The 26617-nt window shown below is 41.1% G+C and overlaps 1 protein-coding gene across 7 annotated transcripts in view; it reads left to right on the forward strand.

The window, feature by feature from the left end:
• The first annotated feature begins 7977 nt into the window (after positions 1-7977).
• The window catches only part of RAPGEF4 (Rap guanine nucleotide exchange factor 4), an 87219-nt gene continuing 68579 nt past the window's right edge, over positions 7978-26617 (forward strand). For 3 of the 7 annotated variants that reach the window (XM_054970904.1, XM_054970905.1, XM_054970907.1), the window contains exons 1-3: positions 7978-8088; positions 21755-21808; positions 23395-23501. In XM_054970904.1, coding sequence (XP_054826879.1) covers positions 7993-8088; positions 21755-21808; positions 23395-23501 — 257 coding nt within the window. In that variant the 5' untranslated portion in view covers positions 7978-7992. Of the gene's footprint in view, positions 8089-10730; positions 10796-21754; positions 21809-23394; positions 23502-26617 lie in introns of all 7 variants that reach the window. The other 4 variants (XM_054970906.1, XM_054970909.1, XM_054970903.1 and 1 more) reach the window with 3 other exon arrangements.

The following is a 26617-nucleotide window of genomic DNA, read 5'->3' on the forward strand; positions in this document are numbered from 1 at the left end:
AATAGCTCCCCCATAGCTGTCTATCCATGCAATCCTAAGAAGAGTTATTCCAGTCTAAGCCCATTGAAGTCAATGGGCTTAGACTGGAGCAACTTTATTTAGGATTACACTGTTTTTGTCTAAACTGAAAAGCCCCAGACTCTTTAGAGCCTTTTCTCATAGGAAAGATACTCCAACCCCATGGTCCATCTTAATTGTCGTCTTCTGTTCATGGTATTCCAAATGAGGTGGTTGTGCAATAGCATTCTGAACTTATTTGCGTAGCTTGCTCTCCTTTTTCATGGCATCACTGGCCATCTTTTGTAATGTATAGCACAGCTCACAAGAGAAAGTCCTCTTGCATATGTTGGATGAGCTTATAAAAAAGTTATGTTGTTACTAAAAATATGCCGCTGTCTTATTAAAAGCTGTTATGTAAGAGTTTTTGCCAAATTGCATTACGTTGGGGAAGGAAATTCAGTAACGCTGAAACAGGATTTCAGAGTAACAGTGTAGTCATACAGAATGTGATGAATAGATCTTGTTTTTAAAAAACAAGGATGGGTATCTATGAACACTGTATATACACAAAAGCAATCAGATTTGCAGCTTCATTTTGGGAGCAAGTTGCCATTGTTTGTAAACGTCAGATGTGCGTACCTTGCAAGCTATCATAGGATTCAGGCCACAGCTACAACAGAAAGTGGTGTATAAACTTGCACGGCGCATTCATTTTTCAACAAGGACGGAACCTTCACTTCAGCAATTTCAGCATTTTTTTGCACTTTCTCCAGATACAAAGCCTGATCTTTAAGCAATTGCATCATTCATGACGTATAGAAATGGGTAGATTTAAAGAAACAGAACTAAAGGCACCGCAGGTCACTGGCTGTGGCTTTAACAATCGGTGTTACGCTAGGTTTACAATTCTTTGATGAGCTGATGCTGTTGAACATGATGTTGTAAGCTGAAAGCATGCGGTTCTTAGACGAATGCTGAATTTGAAAATCTCTTTTGTAAATGGACAGTGTAGTTAATCTGCAGGATATTTTTAAATATCTCTTATGTGGCGTTCTTTTATATTGCATATCCTGCATTAGGCTAAGCAAATAAAATCTGCCTTAATGGTTGCTTAAAAAGTCAAAAGTTTTATGCAAATTCCTGAATTTGAAATAAGTATTGATTTGTAGATTTTTTATTTGGATAAGAGTGCAGTGCACTCTTACGCATTCCTACTTGGAAGGCTGTCTGTGTTCAGTGGAATTTATTCATGGGAAGAAGCTATAGTATTGCTGCCAAAATGTTTATCTATCTAGTACTGCTCCTATGGCTATTGCCTTAAGCAGAAATTAAAATGGGAAGAACCTTATTTGGTATCATGTTTCTGATGTTTAACTATTGCCCCTATATATTTTGCCATAGAAAGAGTAACGGAGTCATTTGTATCCGATAGTAACCACGTCACCTGGGCTCTCATGTTAGGTATTTTAAATAGAGGGATGATTAAGCTAGCCCTCAGCTCATTAAATATGGGGCACTCTATAATCATATGTTCAGTGGTTTCAATTTTATCATCTTGGCGTCTGCATGTTCTGTTACATATGGTACTTGCTTGTATCTACCTTCCAAAACTGCCGAGGGAAGGGCATTCATTCTTGCCAGTGTAGAAAATGAAGCTATACTGTTCCTTGTTAGGGTTCAGTGAGGAAGTAAATCATGGGAAATACTTAGGTTCCCTACTGGTCCAGCTAAACTCTGGCCGTTATATGTGCCAGAGATTATATCTGGACAATGTTGGGAAAAAGGGTTAAAATAGCTTAAAATCAGAGGTGCAATGGATCTTGAATCAATAGAGAGTCAGAGCATCAGTTTGCTTTTAAAATCATTTACTTCTAAAGGAAAAAGGTACACAGGATTGCTACAAAATAACAAAGCTTAAGGCTACATCTTGCTAACCATGAGTACAGACAAAGAGATAGATAGGAATGGAGATTCTTCCTCCATCTTCTTGACCCTAAAAGAAAATCACTTGACCTATTGACCAATAACAGTTTACAAACTTCCTTCAGTTTCCCAGGCTTCTAGGCTATTGGCTTTGTGCCAGGTTCTCTTCCAGGTCAATCTAAACAATAACATGGTAGGTAAACACATTAAGCCCATAATGACTGAATGTCAGACCTTGCAACACACATATATTCCAACAGACAAGACAGGGACACAAGGGAAGGACGGACAGGCATTCTGGGAACATCAGCCAGCCAAATTTCCAGTTCTTAAAAAGCACCATGGGAGAGGGGAAACAGGAGATGAAGTTTGTTTCTTGCCATAAGGAAATGTATAATTAAGGCACAACTTAACTTTTGGATGCCTGACCAGCAATAATTGTGTCAGCAGTGGGAAAAAAGGGAGTGAGGCAAGATTCCAATCCATCCGTCGCTTTAAGGGTCATATGAGAAAGCAATGCAAGTTTGAAAATATTATGTTAGAGTTACCACAAGGAAGCTGTCTAAATTTTATCAACTTCTGATTAAGTTGCATTCTGCCAAATTTAAAAACTAGCGACTCTGTTGCGTGGGTAAAGATCTGAGTTACCTATTTGGAAATGTATGTGGGAAGTAGGGTTGAAGACGTCTGCTAACATTAATTTAACTCAGAATAATTATAAAATGTGTTTGACATGTTACTTGACACTTGGAGAAGTAAACAATCTTCCAGAACACTTTACATAATTATTGAAGAGGTGGAACAAAGAGGACTCATTTGTTGAAAATAGGGTGGGTCGACTACATGTAAAAGTTAGATGGGACTGGAAATTTAGATATAACAGTTCAGCTGTACAATCCCAAGCAAAGTGTGTCCTTATAAGTGCAGTGAACTCTGCTTAGGAATGCTTGAAGAAAAAGCATTAAAGGATGGTTAAATAAAAGCTGAGCAGCTCTCTTAAATTATGTTGTTTGCTATGATTAAAAGAAAAAATGGAGTATTGATGTAATAATTTTTTTAATTTATGAATTCTCCAGTCTGTCCTTATTTATTTAGACACTTATAACCTGCTTCCCCCCCCCCCTCCAGAGTGGTCTCAAAGTCAGCTTACAATATTATTCTCCCCTACTTTATTTTATCCTCACAACAACCCTGTGAGGTGGTTACGAGAGAGAAGGTTTGCCTCAAGATCACCCAGTGAATTTCTGTGGCAGAGTGAGGGTTAGGGTTTTAATCTGACACTCTAGCCACTGCACCATTTGGTTTCACTCCTTCAGGTTCACTCCCTTTATCGGGATAAGTTTTAGCTTTTCCAGCTTACCCTGTGCTGAATTAGTGGAGGATTGGGGCGGGGTTCTGCCGCTATTACCTAACCTATGTTTGAAAAGTTCTTGTTTTGTGAATGTTCCTGTATGTTTCTTGATTTTTTAATTTTGATTTTCATTTGTAAGTTTTGTCAGGAACATTACTGAGAAGTTGGATAATTCTTTGTAAATGCCAATGTAATCTTGGATTATCAGGGAACAGGACTGTGTAGACTCAGTTCAGCAAAACAGCCAGCAAAGAAAATATCCACGTTCACTTAATACCTATCAGTCATCTGTGATTTCTGTAAGGTTTTTAGATTTTAAATTGTGAGCAAAACACTAAACGCATTTCAGATACGGACTTCCCAAAAAGTACAGGTTTATGCAGAGCAGGAAATCCATGCAGGATTTCAGTATTACTAAAGCATAAACATCTCCAACTGTGTTCTGCAGGCTGCCAGCTACTGGCTGATTCCCCTCACACCCATCTGGCATTATTCACATCATACATGGTCCTGCCCTTCTCCCAATGGAGACCCCAAGTGGTTTACAGTATTCTTTTCTTTTCCTTATTATCTTTGCAAACAGCCCTCTGAGGTAGATTAGGCCAGGAATATGTGACTCAGCCAAAGGTCACCAAGCAAGCTTCCATGGCAGAGAAGAAGCTCAAACCTGGGATGCCCAGTTACCTCCCCTGCCCACACACACATGCAGTAAAGGTCACTGTGTGTGGCGGAGGGAGAAGGTCACTGTGAATTTCCTGCATTGTACAGGGGGTTGGACTAGATGACCCTTGAGGTCCCTTCTAAACCTATGATTCTGTGATTCTGTCCTAAGCCCACACTCTAATCACTACACCACAGTCTGTCATCAACCTGAGCCTGTGCTTTCTCAGTAGTAGCTCCCCCTTGGAGGAACAGGCTCCCTCAGGTGGAGAAAAATAGAGCAACATTTTCAAGAGACTCTGCAAGGCTATTTTGTTTGCTGGGGCTTTTAATGGAGTAATGACTACAAAAGTTTTTGAGGGCAGGGGGGTTATTTTGGGCTTTATGTTTTATGTCTTACATTGCTGTGATTTGTAAGCTGCAAGGCAAGATACAACTATTTTGATAAATAGTAAAGTAAATAATAATAACAACATTCGATTTATATACCACTCTTCAGGACAACTTAATGCCCACTCAGAGTGGTTTACAAAGTGTGTTATTATTATCCTCAGGACAATTACCCTGTGAAGTGGGTGAAGCTGAAAGAGCTCTGGAGAACTGTGACTGACCCAAGGTCACCCAGCTGGTTTCAAGCAGAGGAGTGGGGAATCAAACCTGGTTCTCTAGTTTAGAGTCCCGCCACTCTTAACCACTACACCAAACTGGCTATCTGTAGTTTTGAAATTTACATCTCCTTAAGGTCTAGTTTTAGCAACTGTGTGGCCTACTTATATTACAGGTCACAGTTACAAGAAGAATTCATTATTTCATTGGTAAAGACCTGCTCTTCTAGTGTTCAATACTTTCTCCGTACAAAGGAAAACTCCATAAATCCTTGTCTTGGAAAAAATGACAGAGTTGTTCATGACCATGAGGGTCATGGAGTGGAAGAGAGAAATGGGCATTTTTTAAAAGTGTAAGGTCATTTCTCTGCTCTGCGGGTTTCCTATTCATGGCAAGGCGAATTTAATACACAGAAGTTAGGTCTACATGTGAGAGTGTCAAAGCTAGTCAGAGGTTATTTTTTTGTGTGTCTGTGAAGGAAGGCTAAACTCAGTGAGATCTAATATAATGTTTCGTAAATGGTAAGTAGACATTTGGCTTCTCATTATTTGTAGTCGGATTATGACTGGACAGCCATTTAAATTACATAACAATAGTGTTCAGCATTTCATACTCTATCTGAAGTGTGAGTGAAAATGTTGATATATTATTCAAATGACTTTGGCATTGTTTTTAATTATAAGTATTAATTCTTTATTGTTCTACATCCGCACAGAAATGAAGCAGACAGTTATTAACACTTGTTCTTCCAAGCCATGAAAACATCTTGTCTCTCCTTCCTCTAGGTTTTATGCCCCAAGTTTTCTATATATATTTATGCTCAGGGTTTTTATTGGCTAGGCTTTTAGTGACATGTTAATTCTAATGATTTTATTATTTTATCTTGTTTTGTGTTGTGGGCTGCCTTGAGCAGGTTACAGAGGAGGCAGCATACCACATTTTCTGAATCAGTAACTGAATAGTGAATTGGGCCAAATCCACACGCACTCACCATCCGCTTATCTTGCGCAGTCATGGCAGTTGGGTTCATTCCGCTACTATGCTGTGCATCATCACATTCACCCTCCCAGTGCATCTTCGTGGCACAATCAGTTCTCCACACGCCACTGAGTAAAGCGTTATAGTGGATGGTTCCCTCCTCTGTCATCAGCATTGATGGCGCATGTCACTTCCCCTTTTTTTAAAAAAAAAAGTTAATTTTGCGCTATACCGATATTCCGACTCTTATGTAGGCAGAGCCAGGGAAAAGCCAGAGTATTTATAGGGGGGAACCAGGTTCCATTCAAAGCCGAGGGCGGAAAGTAACTGATGGTAAGATAAAGGACCATCATCTGTTTCTTTTCCCGCGCAAACCGCTGCTCGCTAAAGTAGGTTTTGCGGTATACCGACCTTTCTTTATTGTGTAAATGCAGTATGAAAGCCCTTTTAAAAAAAAAAAAGGGCCAGGCAAAAACAGATTTCCGCCATTATCATGTGGTATGGAAAGGAGGTGCAATTGCAGTGCAGTGATGGCGGGGAACACGCGGAATGGGAAAGCGTGTGAGTATCTGCTTGAACAGTGCCGCGGTTGCGAAAAAGGTGCGGAAACAAAAAGGAAGTGTGGATTTGGCCTAGGAACCAAAAATGAGTCTGCAATGATTGTTCCCACCCAACAAGGGAAATCTCCAGGAATGCATCATTTCTTGGCCTGTGCAGTTTCATGCTTCTGGACCAGGCTCAGAACTATCTACATAAAATGGGTTGTTAGACTTGGGGGATTGTGTCCCAGGATCTTCTAGTGTGAATGGTAGAGATAAGAGACCGATAGATTTTTTTTTCTGTGTTTGGATCCTGGCTTACGTGAATACATGCTGCTATAAATTCAGAAGATTTTTTCATTCCAATTTCATTGTGAGTGAGGTTTTATGGTTACATGATATCCTTGGATAGCTGAAATCATCAGCTAGGTTTTTGGCTTAGATATTTTATAACTTTCAATTACTGAGATATGACTGAACTACTAGACAGAAAGTTACGTACTCAGAGCTCAATTGATAAGATTCTATTTTGTACAAACTTAGTAAAAATTAAATCAGGTAAATTTATATGTTCCTTAAAATGACAACAGTGTAATATGATTTATCAGCATCGTAGCAGACATGTATAGATTTAGACAAATCAGTAGAATGTTTCATTATCTTCTTTCTTTTCCTGAATACTGGGATATGACTGAAATACTAGTTGGAAAGTTACTTAAGCCCTGGGCTCCATTGATTATGTCTGCACTGCACAAGCACTCACTGGTAGTGAGCAGTATCAAGGAATTATACCATTTACAATTAAGGTGATTTACTGTATATTGCATCTGTTCAGAGAAGTTCCTCCACGACCTCTGGGTCATTATCTACTGGTAGTAACTGAGCTGTGGCAAGTCTCTGTTTATATCTTCCACTAAAATAAAAAGGACTTGACAATCCTGTCCTGAAACTTAGATACTGTATCCTATCCAGGAACATGAAACAAGACAGAAAACCAATGTATTATTACTGGCAGTGAATAATAGATCTTGGTTAATAGCTGTCACCTCTCCATGACATAAAACCATATTAGTTTTCTATTTTATTCCAAGCAAACTGTTTGTAAGTGTCGTACCTGCATATACTTCACCAGTTTCTTTCCTGGGTTGGATCCTCTGACTCCTTCCCATTAAGTTGGATCCTATGATTCCTTTCTACCACCAAGTCTTCCTCCATCAGAGAAAGACCTCTTTCAACAAAGACAATCAGAGGAAGCTTTTTCCATCAGAAGAGTCATTCCATTGGAGGAGAGGCTTGAAGGATAGCTGTCATTAGCAAAAGAGGAGAATGTAAAGAAAAAGAAACTAACAAATGTTTTATGATGGTGTGGTACTTTCATTGTGATAGGACATTGTGATAGGAACAAACTTGCAAAAACAGTATTGGTGGTGAGGGAGAGTGCCATCAAGTCATAGCTGACTTATGGCGACCCCTGGTGGGGTTTTCATGGCAAGAGACGAACAGAGGTGGTTTGCCATGGCCTGCCTCTGCAACCCTGGTCTTTGTTGAAGGTCTCCCATTCAATTACTAACGTAAGACCAACCATCCTTAGCTTCTGAGATCTGATGAGATCAGGCTTGCCTGGGCTATCCAGGTCAGGGTAAAAACACTATTGTGTACTGTGAAATCATATAAGGCTCCAGAGTTCTATTTCTAAACTTCAGTAAGTTTAATCAAAGTTTTTCTGGTCAGTAGCCATGTTGATGTGCAGTAGAACAGCAAGAATTGAGTCCATTAGTGCCTTGAAGACTGACAAGATTTTCTAGGGTATAAACTTTTGAGAGTCAAGCTCCCTTCATCAGATACAAGTAGGAATGGAGATCCCTGAGCCCTTATATCAAAGTGATTAATCAAAGTTATGTCTCTTATTTTTTCCCTCAGAAATATCGTCAATACATGTCAGGACTTCTGGCTCCTCCTTATGGTGTTATGGAAACTGGCTCCAACAATGACAGTAAGTTATATTGTCGAAGGCTTTCACGGCCGGAGAACGTTAGTTGTTGTAGATTTTCCGGGCTGTATGGCCATGGTCTTGGCATTTTTCAGCAGTGAAAAATCAGCAGTGGCTGAACATAGCCTAACTCAAACAGGACACAGTATCTTATTCCAGGACACTAAAATACTGGGCAACACATCCAACTACTTTGTCAGATTGCACAGGAAAGCCATTGAAATTCATAAGCATAAACACAATTTCAACAGGAAAGAAGAGACTTTAAGAATGAATAGGGCATGGTTTCCAGTCCTGAAAAACTGGACTAACAAAATACTCTACATCTTACAATAGCCCTGCAGATGAGATTAGCATATCAACCACCAAACCATATGCAAAAGAACCTCCTCAGGATACAATGAAGCTTCCCCCCCCATTAGCATTCCACACCGTGGGAAACTCTTACAGGATGACTCAGCCCAAACCCACCTTCCTGAGTAGATATAAATTACCTGCTAACATCTTCACACATTGACACTGAGAGATCTCTGTCTTTTGGTGCTACACTTCTGAAGATGCCAGTCACAGCTGCTGGCGAAACGTCAGGAGCTACAATACCAAGACCACGGCAATACAGCCTGGAAAATCTACAACTAATGACAGTAAGTGTAATTAAATTTTGATCCACCAGACTTTTTCTGGCTTTTTGCCTGTAAAGCATGGCTTCCTTAGTCTATCACTTGCTTCTGTTCAGCTCATCCAAATCCTATGGAAGCAACCCCACCACCACCTGGTTCTGTGGGTAAAATGTTAGATCCAGGGACAAAAGTGATACACAGGAGGAGATGTCCCACTGGTTTTTGTTGTTGTTTTTGCTGTTGTTTTAAAAGCAGCTATGTGGGGCGTAGATTTGCATCAAAGATGTGGTACAGGTGGAGAGGTTTTTAGGTAGCCCAGAGTGCTGCAGATTTGGTCAGAGGTGTCAACTTTTGCATTTGTGCTGAGAAAGATACAATACAAAGTCTAATCTAAGCCTCATCCTGCTAGTAATGAGGGAGATCTGTGATCATGGTACATTTTTTAAGGTAAAAGCAACCACACCAGTGCCCAATTTGTATTGGAGAATGTGGTACAAAATATTTTACCTCTGCTCCCACACCACTTTCCCGATGCAGATAATCTCCTGTGGACTGCTGTCTGCTGTGTAAGGAGAAATGTATAGATGTTCCCATATTGCACTGGGAGAAGGAAACGGAGAAGGAGTTTGAACATCTCTCCAGCTCCCATACCTAAGTCCAAAGAGGGTGGCCTGCATGATCATGGATTATCCACCATGACTCTCTAAGGTTGCCCTTCAGACTTCGTGCCATTCTCAGCCATGAATGCAATAGGTGACTTCAGAGCTGTAGCCCAAGAAGAGCATAATTGTTATTTGTAGGATCCAATGGATTTTTCAAAAGAAGGGAGAACATTGCGTTTCCTCATCAATCAAACATTTTGTACATTTTGACTCGTATAATGTGACTGTCACACAGGGCTGGATCTAGGGTCCGGCCTTGCGTGCACACACAGCACGCGTGCTGCCGGCGCGGCGTGATGATGTCATTTTGGTGATGTCATCACGCGGGGCACCAGAGGCAGCGTGCGGGGCTGGGAAGTCATCTGCGCCATTCGCTTCTCCACAGGCGAATGACGCGGGTGGCCTCGCAGCCCCCCGCACTGCCTTTCGCCTGCCCTGCGGGATTGGGGGTGGCTGGCTTGCTGCACGCCCCCTGTCCTGCAGGGCAGGCAAAAGGCAGTGCGGGGGGCTGCAAGGCTGCCCGCGCCATGTGCCTGCCCTGCAGGACAGGGGGTGCACGGGAAGTCGGCCACCCCCTGTCCCGTGGGGCAGGCGAAAGGCAGCACGGGGGGCTGCGAGACTGCCCATGCTGCCGCCTGCGCGCTTCGGCAGCTGGCAGCTGCTCCCAGCGCCCCCTCCCTGGCGGCGCTGGGGGCAGACTACCCCCCTTCCCCTCCTCGATCTGGCCCTGCTGTCACAAACACCTACTGTATATGATGGTGGTTTGATTATTACCAAGCAAATCAGTATCTTCTCTTATGCCTGCATCATTTAGAAGATTTTTTTTTTTACTTCTTTAGATTCTGAGCACTCTATATTGTACCATTCAAGCCTAGGAGTACTCATGTAGCCATTTTCTTCTTAAAAAAAAATAGAGAGAGTACCAGTAAAGTGGTTTTCTTCCACAAAATGATCTTACCCTTTTGTTAATGTGTGGCTTTCCCTCCAATTAAGTTATTTCTATGCCTTGCATGCCTCTTTGCTAACTCCAGGATGCCCTGTGCCCTTTAAGTGGCAACACACGCCAGTCTGTTCCACCATAGTTAGGCCTCACCCTTCCATTCTGTGGTTGTGAGACAATATTTAACAATTCTATTAAATGTATAAATATCCCAGTTTTTCACAAATGCAAACGAGAGCTTAAGGTTTAACATTATATGGTGCCGGAGAAGCCCTGAGGGAAAGTCAAAGCAAAGGTGAAAGGATACCTTTAAAAAAAATAATTCTAGAAAGGTCTTCTTGGACTAGCAGCGATCCTTATGTAGGCCTTTCTCTGATATAAGTTCTAAGAATGAATCATCCTTGATAGCAAATCTTATCCTCAAGCAGTATTACTCTGATAGTTTCCATATTTCATTGTAGGGATGCCTGACAAGGACAATATGTCTAGTAGCAGTCTGTGTTCAATCTCAAAACACTGCAATAAGGTAAATCACATTTTATTTTGCTAATCGTGGGAGTGGGAAGAGGGGAATCCCAACATGTAAAAAGTATTTGTGGAAAATTCATTTAAACGGTTTCCATCCTATCAACTTTTTTCATTGATAGAAGTAAGGCAATTTTGCTCCCCCCCCCCCCAGTGGCAGGTCTCTGACTGTGAGGTGACCTGAAGTCACGCTAGTGCTAACCTCCCTGATTCAATGGACAACAAAGCGCTGTCAGCAAAAACTTCAACCAAGTAGAATGAAGTTGCAGGGAACACTGTAAGAGTGATTGTCAGATGTGGCCTCAAGCTGTTGTGTCCTCAAATGTAAAATACTGTTAAATACTGTTTACATTTACATTGAATTTAAATGACAGAAATGGAACTATACTTGCAAAATATCCAGCACATGGGCTACTTTTGCAAAAAATGCAAAATTTTAAGCAGGAAAGAGTAAACCCAGCCGAATTATGAGCGTTCTGCCATGATCACATTAGGTGGCATATTTTCTTAGAATATTCACTTCCTTTTTAAAATCAGAAATTGTTATAATTACTCATTTGCTTCCATAACAAAAACATGTTATAGTTAATAAATGCATTTTTTTAGATAACTTATTGGGCAGAGAGAACATTTCTGCGTTAATCTCTGTGGCTAGAATTTTTATTTTATTAATTTTAGAGGCGGGAGGCTGTTGAGTGGTGTATCCATCCCGTTTCTATAGCCCAAAGAACTATTAGTTCTAGAAGAGAAAGAAATGCAGGAACCATCTCTTTACTTTTCACTTCCACTCCAATTACCTGAGTATTAAAACAGCTGCTGCATAAGAAAAGAGTTTGTTCTTCCTTATTTATGTCTGCCACTTCCCGTCTGTCTATTCTACTTCCTTCGAGAGCTTGATCTTTTTGATGCATCTTTTTAACCTTTACTAACCTTGCAGATGTCACAATATATACATGCTTTTATGATTGCTTTATTAAAAGTATGGTACTTATTTCTTCATCTTTGTAAAGAATGAAAATAAACACTTTGAGGATGAAGTTAATAACTATACATTGTATGCTGATTGTAATTTCCACTGTGATAACTGCAGTCCAAAAATTTTTTTTTAAAGCTAATTTTGATCCGTTCAGGATAAGTAAGCAGCAAGCACTGTTGAAGTCAGTCAAAACACCGGTAAGACAGATAGATAAACATATCCGACTAACAAATATTACCTAAAAATAATAAATAAAGCCCCAGAGCTAGATGAGGTATTGCAAACTTTATTCCTTTCTCGCCCATAACAAAGCTCCACTGCAATCAATGGGACTTCTTATGGGAAAAGCTATCCTAATGGATACCTCTTACAACAACACCATTGTTGATTCTCCATTATTTTCCAGCTTCCTCATACATGGTGCATATGACAACAGGTTTGTGTGTTCTGTGTGAATGACGTTGGATTAGAACACAGGGCATATTTTCCATTCTTGGAGCTAATGTTAGAGATACTCGAAGCTTCTGCTCCACTTCAAAATTAGATTTGTAATAGTATTTTAGAAACCACAGTCCTTTTAGTTGATAGTTTTAGGATTTAATGGTGTCTGCAGCTCATTATTCTTGGACTGGCTCATTCATCAATGATCAGATTTTTTTGCACTGGTCCTAGCATACCAGAGAACAACATGTGTCTACCTTAGGGCTCCTTTAGGACATTCACAAATTCCTAAGCAGAGTTACTCCAGTCTAAGCCTGTTGGTTTCAATGAGCTTAGACTGGCGTAACTCTGCTTAGAGTTGCCCTGTAAAAATCCCCTTTCCTTTTCCATTTTGAATGAATTAGTATTGAAAAATATTCCATCCAAGTATCAAGATGATTCATTGGCAAGAAACAGAGAAATAGAACTTGTTTTAAAATCTCTGAAGCAGAATCAGAGGAACAAATGTCCCTTTTCTTTTAGGACTTCTCTGCCAAGATAAACTGAGTATGCCTTGGGCAGTGTACAGAACCGGGGAGAGGGAAGAGTAGTTTAGCCACAACCCAAGAAAATAATAATGCATCTCTTGGGGGGGAAATATAAACCAATAGAGATGCAGACATGCTTTAATGTTAAATTCAATTTCTGAACATGGACTCAGATTGTAAATTAAAAAAACCTGCACAAATTGGCCACGTGCTGTTTGGGGGTGGGGGTCTACAAACCTCAGGAAACCCCCAGGTTTTCAAAAAAAATCAGAGAACCAATGAAAGTGAGGAAAATTGATTATTTAAAAAAAACATTTTAAATATTTATATACCTTCCTTTCTCCTTGGATCCAAGATGGGAAAAAACATGAAATCTCATGATGCTACATTGCAAGATCTATTTTGAGAGTGACCTAGGAATCCCTTAAATATTGTTGTAGGTGACTGTCATTGCCAGAAGAATAAGAAATAAGGAAGTGGTAGTGGAGAGAGGGTGAGAGAGATAGTGGCAAACAACTTGATTGTTTGAGGCAAAGGAGAAAAAATAAATCTGAGCATTTGCAGCCAGCCGGCAAAAGGATCCTTGAAGTATACTGTCACCTTTCAAAAGTGATACTGCTTTACTGGCTAGAATATCTTGTTTGCAAGTTCTCCAGTTCAGCTTGTACTTTCGTAAATAAGCAGATACTGTAAAAAGATTGTCAGTCTACAGGATTCTTCCTTTACAAGGGAACAGACCCTGTAAAAACTTGTTTTTGTAACTTCTAGCCACTTGTGGAAAGGGAAAGCATTTATGCACTAGGCTAAAAGTTGCTTGTTTGAGGATCCTGTAACATAATTAAAGCAATTAAATGCTGCTTGTATTGTTCCCTATCCCAGAAGACCAGACTGCATAACCTTGCATAATTAAAAATAAAACACAACAAATTAAAATAAAACCACACTTAGTGCTTTAATAAATGGCAATCGGAACAGAAAATTGTATTATATTTGCTTGTCTTATTAGTCTGATGAATGTCCAAATGAACTCAAGTGTGAAACAATAGTAGGGTCTCACCACACGAGACAAAATACACTCGAATTACACGGGTAATTCGAGTGTATTTTGAAATCCGAGTGTATTTGAATGTAATTCGAGTGTAATTCAAGTGTATTTTGTCTCGTATGGTTTGACCTGTAGAAGACCGGTATCTGGGTAATCTTGTCTTTCAAACCTGTGGTACTGCTACTAGTAACCAAATTCTATTCCATCTTGGGATCTCCTTGAGTTGTTATTAATAAATTATTCACCAGTTTTAGAGATTAAGCTGAGATACAGGGCTATATCGGTAAGCAATGATTCTCAGTGCTGATACAATGAAGTAATGTGCTGAGTTGATCTGGTGAGCTGTTAGGGCTTTGTACATTAATAATAATAATAACATTTAATTTATATACCAACCTTCAGAACAACTTAATGCCCACTCAGAGCTGTTTGTAAAGTATGTTGTTATTATCCCCACAACAATCATCCTGTGAGGTGGTTGAACTGAAAGAGCTCTGAGCTGTGACTGACCCTCTCTTTTAATTGTGCGGTTAGATATGGAGTATCTTTAACTTTCTTGTTATTTCTCTTTCTCTGGGTATGTAACGCTGCCACTAGGAATTTAATTCCAATTCAGTTAATTAACCTTTCCCATAATATGGTGCCCAAGCTCTAAGACTCCTTCATTGGACTGAGTGGTCCTGAGGATGAGACTGTTGTATGGTAATAGCATATAACTCTAGGTTTAACAATAAAATAGATCTTTATTTTTACAAGAAGCATATTGGTTTCAGGATGTTTAGCAACCTTTAGTAAATAAAGTAGTGTATGTTAATAACTTTGAACAGAGGTGTCACAATCTTTCATTTCACAATCACTCCTCTCTCTCAAATCCTCCTTTCTCTTCAGAATGAACTTTGTTCAATCTTCAATCTTTGATGAGTTCCTCATCAAAGGCTCCTAAGTAAGCTCAGTAGCTATGGGATAAAGGGCCAAGTCCTCTTGTGGATCGAAAACTGGCTAATTAATAGGAAACAGAGAGTGAGCATAAACGGGCACTTCTCACAGTGGAGGGTGGTGAGCAGTGGGGTGCCACAGGGGTTGGTATTGGGTCCAATGCTTTTTAACTTGTTTATTAATGATTTGGAATTGGGATTAAGCAGTGAAGTGGCTAAATTTGCAGATGACACGAAATTGTTCAGGGTGGTGAAAGCCAGAGAGGATTGTGAGGCACTCCAAAGGGATCTGTCGAGGCTAGAAGAGTGGGCATCCATGTGGCAAATGAGGTTCAATGTAGCCAAGTGCAAAGTAATGCACATTGGAACCAAAAATCCAAAATATAAATACAAGTTGATGGGGTCTGAACTGGCGGAGACTGACCAAGAGAGAGATCTTGGAGTCATGATAGATAACTCACTAAAAACGTCAGCACAGTGTGCGACTGCCATAAAAAAAGCTAATGCTATGCTAGGGGTTATTAGGAAAGGGATTGAAAACAAATCAGCCGGTATCATAATGCCTCTGTATAAATCGATGGTGAGGCCTCATTTGGAGTACTGTGTACAGTTCTGGTCGCCACACCTTAAAAAAGATATCATAGCACTGGAAAAAGTACAGAGAAGGGCAACTAAAATGATTAAAGGGTTGGAACACTTTCCCTATGAGGAAAGATTGAGGCGCTTGGGGCTCTTTAGCCTGGAGAAAAGACGATTGAGGGGAGACATGATAGAGGTTTACAAGATAATGCACGGGTTAGAGAAGGTCGAGAAAGATGTGTTTTTCTCCCTTTCTCACAATACAAGAACTCGTGGGCACTCTATGAAATTATTGAGCAGTCGGGTTAGAACAGATAGAAGAAAATACTACTTTACACAAAGGGTGATAAACACATGGAATTCGTTGCCACAGGAGGTGGTGGCAGCTACAAGCATTGCCAGCTTCAAGAGGGGACTGGACAAATATATGGAGCAGAGGTCCATCAGTGGCTATTAGCCACAGGAGATAGATGGTATTCTCTTTGTGGGGAGGTGGTGCTCTGTTGTCTTGGTGCTGGAAGGAAGGCAGTGGGAGGGCTTCTGGTGTCCTGGCCTCACTGACAGTCCTTTAGATGGCACTGGATTTCTAGCCACTGTGTGTGACAGAATGTTGGACTGGATGGGCCACTGGCCTGATCCAACATGGCTTTGCTTATGTTCTTATGTTCTTATGTTTATTTTTTTCAGTTAATCTCTCTCTTTTTAATTCAGGTTTCTGTCAGCTTCTTCCTCTCTTACACTCTTATAATAGTAGAAAAGAGCAAAAATATAGAGGGAAACTTTATCAAGAGTGTCAGAAACTCTAGCTGCTAGTTGGACATTCTTGGCATACGTCTTTGCTTGACAGATGATACCTGTGAGTCCATCTGAACTGCATGAAGCTAAACTAGACATCTTGAGGAACCATATATGTTTATTTTCATGTCTGCCCATTCACATGTAAAGCAGAGGTCTGTTTTTCCCCATGAAAACAGCACACTTGGGTAAGGATTGCTAAACTCTTCTCTTTGTGTTATGATGCTGTTTACCAGAGCTATCGTCACTTTTGTTCTAGTTCAAGTTCATTTCTGGTATTGGAGCCAGGCTGGGCGAAAACTCTTAAAGCAACATGACATAACAAAGTGACAAGTGGGTTCATTGGCTCCACTCACCTCTGTGGTTAATTTTCTGTAAAAAAAAACAAAAACCAAAAGAACCACCCCAAGCTATACTTTACACCTAAACAGTTGAACTACCAATAATTATACACTGATGCTGCCAGCTCATCTAAGGTGGCCCTCAGCCTGCTTGTCCAAAATTTTGATTAAGCATGTTCCAAGAATTACCTCAGATCCAGTTAAGTCAAGCAAACTGGAAATAGTTGAATCGTTGCCCCTAACATTCTGCTAGCAAAACAAAACTAACATCGTGGCTTCTTTTTATTTTCTGTGTTCATCTCTAACTCAGAGAATCTCAGCAGGCCAACTCGGTTTTCACTTTTAGGAAATTCAGAATTAAAACCTGTTTTATTCCTGTCAGCTTATGAAAAGCAACGTTAATTCTAATATGAATCTGTTTCATTAGTGGCTATTGTACGTGTGTCCGTGTGTGCACGCATACTAATTTAAAACTTTTTTTTGCTTTAATTATTCATCCTGATACTGGTTTCCATAAGGCCGATTGTGAACCAGGGATCTTGTGGAGCCATGTGGTCAGATTGGAAAAAATATAACAACAACAACATTCGATTTATATACTGCCCTTCAGGACAACTTAATGCCCACTCAGAGCGGTTTACAAAGTATGTCATTATTATCCCTACAACAATAATCACCCTGTGAGGTGGGTGGGGCTGAGAGAGCTCCAGAGAGCCATGACTAGCCCAAGGTCACCTAGTTGGCTTCAAGCAGAGGAGTGGGGAATCAAACTCAGTTCTCCAGATTAGAGTCCCGCGCTCTTTACCACTACACCAAACTCGCTCCCATATAATAGAATAGAATAGAATAGAATAGAATAGAATAGAATAGAATATATGTTATTAATAGAGCCATTTATAGCAACATCTTCTTCCACAGTAGATCTGAGGAAGATCTATGTCTACACATAGACTAAGGGACATATGAAAATTATTGATCAGTCATTCTACTTTCAATGAGTATAAGATAGCTGGCATGCCACCATAGTATATATTTAAATTCATTTGTTTATCTAGAGGTTTTATACACCACTTGTCTCAAGGCAGCTCACAGTAATACCTTCAAAAAGAACAAGTACATTAAAAAACCCAATAATTAAACAGGCCAGATTAGTTAGAGAAACAGTATAGAAACAACCAACATTAAATCAGCACAGAAACTCACCTGCAGAGTCATAGTACATAAGAGCAGATTCAAAATTATGGGCAGGATCCAGGCTAAATTTTCCGCTAATGGAAGCAGAGATGCAATTCCCACCAGTTCCCCCTTCCTTCTGTGGACTCTGATTTGCACCTCATGCCATTCCTGAGGATACCCTGTCACTCAGCAGCAGCATTTTGGGGAGCTGTTTGCGCTGCATTGGGGTGGAGGAGGCAGGAGAGTTCTGTTCTGATGACAAAAGGCACTTACAAAATGCTGGCCTGGATCCAGTCCTCTCAGAGGTTCACCAGATAGGAAATTAAAAAGCAAACAAACCATAAAGTCCATAGTAAAATACTAAAATGGAGAACAAAAAGGTGTGAGAGAACTGTATTGGATGCTAGAATATGAGAACGTTTTCTGGGACTGCATAAAATGATTTGTGTCAAAAGTGGAGTTGAATTACAAGGTGTGATAAAGTCAGAAACGCATCAGATGGTCTTGTTACCTGGCCATGTATTCTTTGGGATTCCATCACAATGCAGAAAGACATGCAAACATGCTCCATTAGTTTTTGCAGTTGGACAGTTGCTGGAAAAAGGTAATTACGGTGAGAAACAGGGTAGTCCTTTTCAAGGTTCAGTTCTTCTGACAAGTCGAGCGCATGCGAGCAGCACATTTGGCACTTGCATTTTGAAAATGGCAAAATGAATTCCTTGAATCTTCACAATTATTCTTTCAGCTTTGGCAGAAAAATTGGAAAAGGAAATCTTTTAAAAACTGAGTCAATCATGGAATCTGTTAAAAGAGTACAGGCAATTGCCCTGCAATCAGTTCTGGAAATTGATGCTACAGAATCAAATATAATACAAAGCCAATGAAATAATCAATAAATACATGGAATAGTCGTGACAGCTTGGTATCAAACATTTCAGAGATGAATAAGAATGAAGGGAGGACTCTAAAAGGATTTACTGTCTGTGTTATATTTATTTGCAAAATATTTTTAACGTGATCTCAATTGCATAGGTTCAGACATAGACTCTACTGATCGTAACGGGCTTTCCTGTTGTGTGATTAGAATTGTTCTTCCAGAAACCAATCACTCAGTCAATCAATTCTTGGTTGCCTCTCCAGGAAAGTCCTTGAGGCAGTTTGCAACCTGTTTCAAACAACAGTAAAAATCAATCACTCCTCAATTTGAAATAACCCAACAACAGTATTAAATCAGCATTACATCATAAAACAAACTCAAGCCAGCAGAAGAAATCAGACTATTGCATTTCCACATCATGTGCAGACAAGGATCCCATTATTTTCAACGTTAATGATTCTGGCTTGAATCCTATGCAGAGTAAGCAGATATGTACTGAATAAAATGGTAAGTTTCACATCTCTTCCCTCCTGCTACAGTCATCCTTTCTCCTAGAAACTGTTTCTGCATGGGCCCATGGGCCCCCTAGAACATCATGTCTGAATGTCAAAGGGGGAAGGGGCAATCAGCAAAGTGCCTTGTGGGAAGGGGCAATCAGCAAAAGTTGCCTTCTTCCATTTTTGTGAGAGGCCTGTCATAAACAAAAAGCATGTAATCCAAAACTTGGTTGTGTTCTACGAATATGTAAAAATTTACTACTTAGAAATTTATTTATTCTTTACAAACACACACACACACACACACACACACACACACACACATTCCGAAAAGATAAATCATAATTTGAAGCATAGAGGACAGCCGATGTAGACACTCCAAAAGGTAGCCCTGGCAACCAGAAGTGATCAGAGCACAGGACTGGGCCTGCTTCTTAATATTTCTTCAGTACCAAATAGGATGGGGATAGATCTTTTAAAAATGCATTTATTTGTTTTTGAATGTATGCACTACTTTTAGATCTAACGTGATTCCCAAAAAGGTTCATGCCAGAGTGGGTTGGTGGAGACAACACCATGCTCCCTTCCTTCTTAATACCCTACAAGGTCAAACCCAGCAGCCTTGAGGCCCTGTGGGGTGACTGAGGCATAAGGATGCCAGATGTTTTCTCTAGAAATACTGGACATAGAGGAGAGAGGAGGCCCTGGTACCCACTAGACAGAAGATCTTCATGTGTGTGTGCTCCTGACCGCAATGCAAACCTTGGGGAGGTGTCCGGGATTGGGAGGAGTGAAGGGCTGCCTTGCCCAAGCCCTGAAGGCTCCCGTCTTGTAACCAGTGGAGCATATGGCCAGCAGCTTTAGCCCAGGGTGAGCAGAGGTTCCAGCTGGTAGCTGTTTTTTTCCTACTCTGCCATCCATCCTCCTTGGGCCAGGAAAGCTCCTCCATCACCCTGAAACTATAACTACAGTAGCAAGGTGAGCCATCCACCCTTCTTTCCCTGGACTGCAATCTCCAGTGCCGTCCCAACCCCTCCTCATTTGCTCAGTGCCCAGACTTGGCCAGGGCGCATGTGGCCTCTTGGCTTCCCCCAGTTCTAACTTCTGGCCACATCCCAGATTTGGGCAGCTTCCTGCGGGTCCTGCTATCACTGCTGCTTCTGATCCTTCTAGCAGGTGATCTAGGAAAGGGGAGCTGCCTGGCAAGTACCACTGGCTACGCTTCCCTTCCCATGAACTCTGCACTCACTTTTTATGCACACATCTCTCTGCCCGGGGGGACCCACTCAAGATTGGCCATGGTGCCACAGTGGGAAGAATCTTCTCTACCACCTACCTGTGCACCCAGCTTCTTCTCCCCCACTGGGGCTGGGGCTGTGTCCCTTTGGTGGGGGAAAGGAGAGGAGGCAGGGAGGCAGAGCATGAATCCCTGCTCTCCTTGAGGGCCACGAGACTCTTGCACGCCCAGCCATAGCAGCATCTTGCCCAGTGCCAGCTTGCCTTGGCCAGCTGCTTCTCCCACTCACAAAAATACTAGACATTTACATGTCTAGTATTTTCACTCCATTTCCCCTGGGCAGTCCAAGAAAATACCGGACTGTCTGGGTGAAAACTGGACACCTGGCAACCCCTCTGAGAAACCTTATAAAAAGCTCCATACCAGCCAGCTGATCAATGGCAGCTGTACCTTTAAGGCACCCAGTGACAATCAGCCAATAGTCTGACAGTCAGCTGTTGGGAAACTCCTCCCTAGGGTAAGGAAGGGTAGCAACAAGGAAGAGATTGCTCACAATGCATTATTGTTCCCTGAAGGCTGGACCACGCCCCCATAGGGCTGCTGGGTAGAGGGGCGGCATTCATGTCCCAGGCCTGGCTAGGGCCTTCAAAAGGCTTGAGGGAGGAGGCCAAGGAGCACATAACAGCTCTGGCTCCCAGCTCAAAAGGAAGTAAAACTAGAGGAGAGGAGGTGGATTAGGGTAGTATCCAATACCAGCCCCTCTCTGCCTGAGGCCGAGAGAAAGCACTTCAGCCAAATTAGGCCCTGGTATATGATGGTTGAGGCCAGGATTCCGACAGTTCATAATACAAATAAAACTGCTTGATACTGAGACAGATCACTGGTACATCTTGCTCAGTGTAGTCTTTTTGAATTGGCTACAGCTTTCCAGGGCGTTACACAGTCAACAGTCTTTCCCAACACCTTCTGCTGGAGATTTTTTAAACTGGATATTCTGGGAATTGAATCCGGAGCTTTCTATGTGCTCTACAGAGCTACAGATACCATGGCCGTTTTCACACTACTAACCTGCTTCTGCAATGTTGCGCAAAAAACGCGGAAGATAGCGTCTTCTTGTGAGAGTTTTGCGCAATGTCGTGCAAAACTCTCACAAGAAGACGCTATCTTCCACGTTTTTTGCGCAACGTTGCACAATGTTACGGAAGCAGGTTAATAGTGTGAAAACGGCCCATATCTTACAGTGTTCCTGAGATTCCCTTGACTCTCACAAAGGGCTTTTTAGGAGGTTGGGTGGGGGTACACATGAAAATAGAAGGGTCTTTCTCTGACCCTGTTGCATTTGTGGAAGGTTGGATCCCACCGTATGATATCCTACAACAGGCAAAATCAGGCTCTGAGAATTGCTGACATCCTTTCAGCCTTCAAGTCTTTAAAGTCTTAGTAAGTTCATTTTACTTTCATTTTTAACCACCTGCTTCTATTTTTTTATTAGCATTGTTATATTACTTTCTTTTCTTTAAATTTTATTTTTCAGACTCCGTTCATTGACCATCACATCCCACTTCGTCCAGCTAAAACCATTACAGAGGTAATGGATGATAGACATGCTACAGGTCCAGACAGCTAGATAAATGGAAATACTTCATGAATTTCCAATATTGAGATGTTATTAATATGCGACCAGAGTAATCGTGCCATGCAATTTCTTTCCCTGCTATAATCCTATTGCACAATTTAAATACTCTGGAGTATGAGCTGGAGTCTGTGATGTCCCATAACTGCCATTTCCCTTTCCTTTTGTAGCCCCCGCATCTCTGTCCAAGAAAGCCAAAACAACAGCATGACATAGAGAATCTAAAGTGGGAAGGGGAATTGTTGAAAATTCCTCTATGGTTCCTCCACTGTGCCAGCACAAACAGACCATCAAATCTTACTCTCCACTGTTTTCTTGAGGGGTTTACCACAGGTCTATGCAGATTTGATACGTACACAGTTTATTGTTGACCTGTATTTTTCAGATATGAAGTGAGGCCCCAGCTGTACATAGATGATAGCAATGCAGATTTCATAAGCAAATGTGAGGTAAACTAGGAGAATAGTGACAGTCACACTGAACACATGGAGCTGCCTTGTACTGAAACAGACCATTGATCCCTCAAGGTCAGAACTGTCTACTCGGACTTTCCAGGGTCTCAGGTGGAGGTCTTTCACATCACCTACTGCCTGGTCTTTTTTAACTGGAGATGCCTGAGGTTGAAACTGGGACCTTCTGTATTCAAAGCTGTGTCTTGTCCACTATACCACAGCCCCTCCCCATACTGTGTCTAGTGATGGGTTACCTAGGGCTGGTTGATGGCCCAAGTGGCATAAGTGGTTGCTTTTAGTACTCTGATGAAGGGGAAAGAACTTTCTCCAATCTAACCCCTTGGGTTCTTGGCCATCCCATCTGCCCCTTGTTAGTTAGACAGCTGGCCATCCTCCCTTTGTCCAGCTGGTTTTTAAAAAGCCATCTCTTAACCTGGATGCTTCTGGAAGCCACTTTCCGCCCACCTCCTCCCCACGTTGGCTGCAATTGGAGACAGATGTAGCTATCATCAGAAAGCTTCCCCCCCGCCCCCATCCAATTGTAAGAGGCAGGATGGCATTTTTGGAAGATAAACCAGTCCTGCTTCACTTACAGAACTTTGGATCTGAACAGTAATCTGAGTTTAGTGCATTGGAATGTAGATTTATAGAATGGAGTGTCTTGATTCCTGTGCGGTTGCAACATTATAAACCAGGACACTGCTTTGGTATTGCATTGGTGATATATTAACATTGCAGGAAGATATACAGGTAAATATATGATGTCTGAAGAAGGGCTAACTCTCAAAAGCTTACACTCTGAAAATCTCGTTGGTCTGTAAGGTGTCATTGGACACAAATTCTATGGCTCTACTGCAAACCAAGACAGTTGCCAACCTAAACTAGGTACATCTGTGTAGTAGAGCTAGGTTACAAACCCCGTTGTTGTATCAAAATTTGTGTTAACAATTCCCTCTGACATTGTAGAAAAATATTTATGCAGAGAATGTTGTCATAACCAAGGCTGGTATACTATTTCAACTTTCAAGAAACCATTGCAATTTAAATATGCTCACTGTTTCCTTTATTGCTTCCTCATCACACTTAAAGGTTCCATCAGAAAAAATCCTGAGAGCTGGAAAGGTATTACGGAACACAATCCTCTCCCGAGCACCTCACATGATAAGAGATCGCAAATATCATTTGAAGACATACAGGTATGTGTGAGATGTTTGCATGGGCAAATCAAACCATCATCTCGTGACTTGTAGTTGAGCCTTGTCATCCTGGGAGGTCTCCAAAGACTAGAATTTATTGGGTGATACTGTGATCATAACCAAGACAGAGGTTAGCCCATGGAGCTCTCTCATCATAAGCCAGTTTAAGACAGTGTGATCAGAAGAACTAGGAGACCCAAGTTTAAATTTCCACTCTGCCATGAAAGCTGGCTGGGTGACTTTGGGCCAGTCACACTCTCACCCTAACCTACTTCACAGGGTTGTTGTGAGGATAAAATGGAGAAGAGGAAATCAATATACGCTGTTATGAGTCCCCATTGGGGAGAAAGGTGGAGGATAAAGGAAGTAAATAAATAAATACGTAAAACTCTGGCCTGATTTCAATGTGGTGCCGGGCATGTTAAGATTAACTTATATACATAGGGAGATCTTGTACCTTGTTTCTTATTGTACTGCCCTTCTTCTGTTGTAGAGGCAGTCCTCCTTCATGGAGCACGATCCTCTTGTGCTAGGTACTCTTTGGCTTCTCGAAAGACCATTGGTCATGCATGAGCAGAAGCACCTAGGGCCCATGGGACCTATGCTCTGCAGCAAAGGCTCACCTGCACAGTGGACACAGAGGAGTGCAAGCAGAAAGAAGGTCCAGATCCAAGGAATTCATACTCATAGTTATCAGTGTTATGCTCCTCAGCCACTATATGTGCAATGTTATCCATTCTGCATGCCTAGGCCAAGCAAGCTGGTTTAAGTGTGACACCTATCACATGGGACACCTCTTAGGTAAGGGTTTCTGAATGTGTCTGATGATATGTTTAAATGGGGTTCTGTCTTGAATTGTGGCCTGAGTATCTGCATGTGACAGATTTGGTAAGTTTATTTACCATAAATTTCTGTTTATAGTTCATGCTTCTGTGTATCCTGGTGGGGGCAGCAGTGCCTTGTTGAAATGAGTTATCGGGATGGTTCTGGCAGGATAGGAGTTTTAAAGGCAGGGAAGTTTGAAGTCACATTCTTTCTGTTGTGGATTTTAATGTCTCATAACAATTGATCACGTCCTTTTTAGGAACTGAAAGAATTGAATTAAATACCTCAAAGATAGTTTTCTGTTCTTGGTAATAAATGTGATTGGGAAAATAGGAGCTGATTTTTTAATTGCTTAGAAGCAAAATAGATTAAAGGATATGTTTCATTCCACCTGCAATCTTTTGCATTATACGGATCTATTCTTTAGAATGATAGGATCTAAGTGGGTTTTCATCTAGCTGTAGTTCTTTGTAAAGCTATAAATACTCTTTTTCTAAATCTTTTAAAACCTGTGAGTTTCATGCTCTGCTGCAATTGCACCCAAAGTGACCTGCAATGGCTAGAAAAATAAAATCCATAAAACCCTCATAACACACAAATCATTGAACCAGAAGTTCATTTTTAAAAAGGGGTTATACTTAGGAAAAGTTATCATACCATCATAGCACCAACAGAATTCTTTAAGATAAGTTGTTTTCCAGGAAGCCACTTGAGGGTTTTTTTAAAAAAAAAAACTTTTCATTTGACAGTGAAATTTCATCAACGAACTGGCCAAGCAGACTTCCCTCAGGAATTTCAAATGTGAGCATCACTCCCACCTACCCCGGTTATTTTTTGTTCATTTAAATTTGAGGTTCCGGGTATTTATTTTAACAAATTCATTGGCGATATTACAGTCCTGCATCATTTCAGAAACAACCCTTTTAAGAGGTTTTAAAAGAGACTCATAGTGGAATAGTGATTAGTGTGTTGAATTAGGATCTGGGAGACCCAGGTTCAAATCCCCGCTCTGCCATGGAAGCTCGCTGGGTGACCTCGGGCCAGTCACATGCTCACAGCCTAACCTACATCACAGGGTTGATGTGAGGATAAGATGGAGGAGAGGAAAATTATGTAAGTCACCTGGGCCTCCATTGGGGAGAAATGGGGTGGTGGTGGTATAAATGAAGTAAATAAATAAATAAATAAAATAGGATGAAAACGAATGTATGGAGCAGAATCATGGCAATAAACTCCAACCCCAATTTACCTTGGAGTGCATTTTTATATATATTCCATTTAGACTATATATATGCTACCTCTCCAGAGACCTGCTGGAGGCAGCTCACAAAAATACAAGAAGATAAAAGCACAACGGCATAAAATTATTCGTTTTAACAGTCATTAAAAATCAGCCGGAAGCATTAAAGCGCATAAAAGACCAGAAGCATAAAAGTACGTAAAGGCACAGATGTATAAAAGGATATAAAATCCCAGAGCATAAAACATTTGGTGGCCTAAAGAATCCACTTAAGAGTCCTCAGGCTAGAAGCTGATTGTAAAACAATTTAAAAGATCACTCCCCTTAGTTAAAAGCCTGGGTAAAAGAAATATTTTGACTTGGCACCTAAAAGGGTAGGCGCCAAACAAGCTTCGAGGAGAGGGCATTCCTCAGATGAGGTGCCAGCTCTGGAAAAGCCCCTTTAGGGCCTAATAGCACAGGAAAACAAATGAGCAGCTAGTGCCAATTTTTCATCATGTACGTGATACAATCCCTGAGTGCAAACCCCCCTTTTTTTGGAAACTGAAACCAAACAGTGTCTCAAAGAAAAAAGTCTATCCAGACTTTCTGTTGTGTGCTTGGTACAGGCAGCAGGACGTGCTCGGAAAAGTATTTGCAGCTGCAGGAAGCAGCCATTCAGAGGCAGCTGCCTCCATCATAGCCTAGAATGTGTGGCTTGGAACCTCCTGACACAGAGTGATTAGTCCCTCCGTGGCTGCCATTTTGTGATTGTTCCCCCCCCCCATGGCAGCCATTTTGTGCTGATACCCATTTGACTTTCCCAGAATTCTAAAAGTGTACACAGGTTCAACAAGCGTGTGGTGTCTGAACTATGTGATGAAAGCAGTTGTATAGTTAGGTAACTGATTTTTTCTTCGACAGAGAATAGAAAGTTAACCTTTCTAAATCCGATACAGAATGTCATGAAACCCAATAAAACGTAGTTTTCTTGCATCAGCAGAAGTTGGTTCCAGGAAAGGTACTACCTTTCCTATTTTTTTAACCTTTCATACCTTAGAGCCTGCACAAT

This window comes from Eublepharis macularius, chromosome 2 (genome assembly GCF_028583425.1).
Source record: "Eublepharis macularius isolate TG4126 chromosome 2, MPM_Emac_v1.0, whole genome shotgun sequence".
Lineage (NCBI taxonomy): Eukaryota > Metazoa > Chordata > Lepidosauria > Squamata > Eublepharidae > Eublepharis > Eublepharis macularius.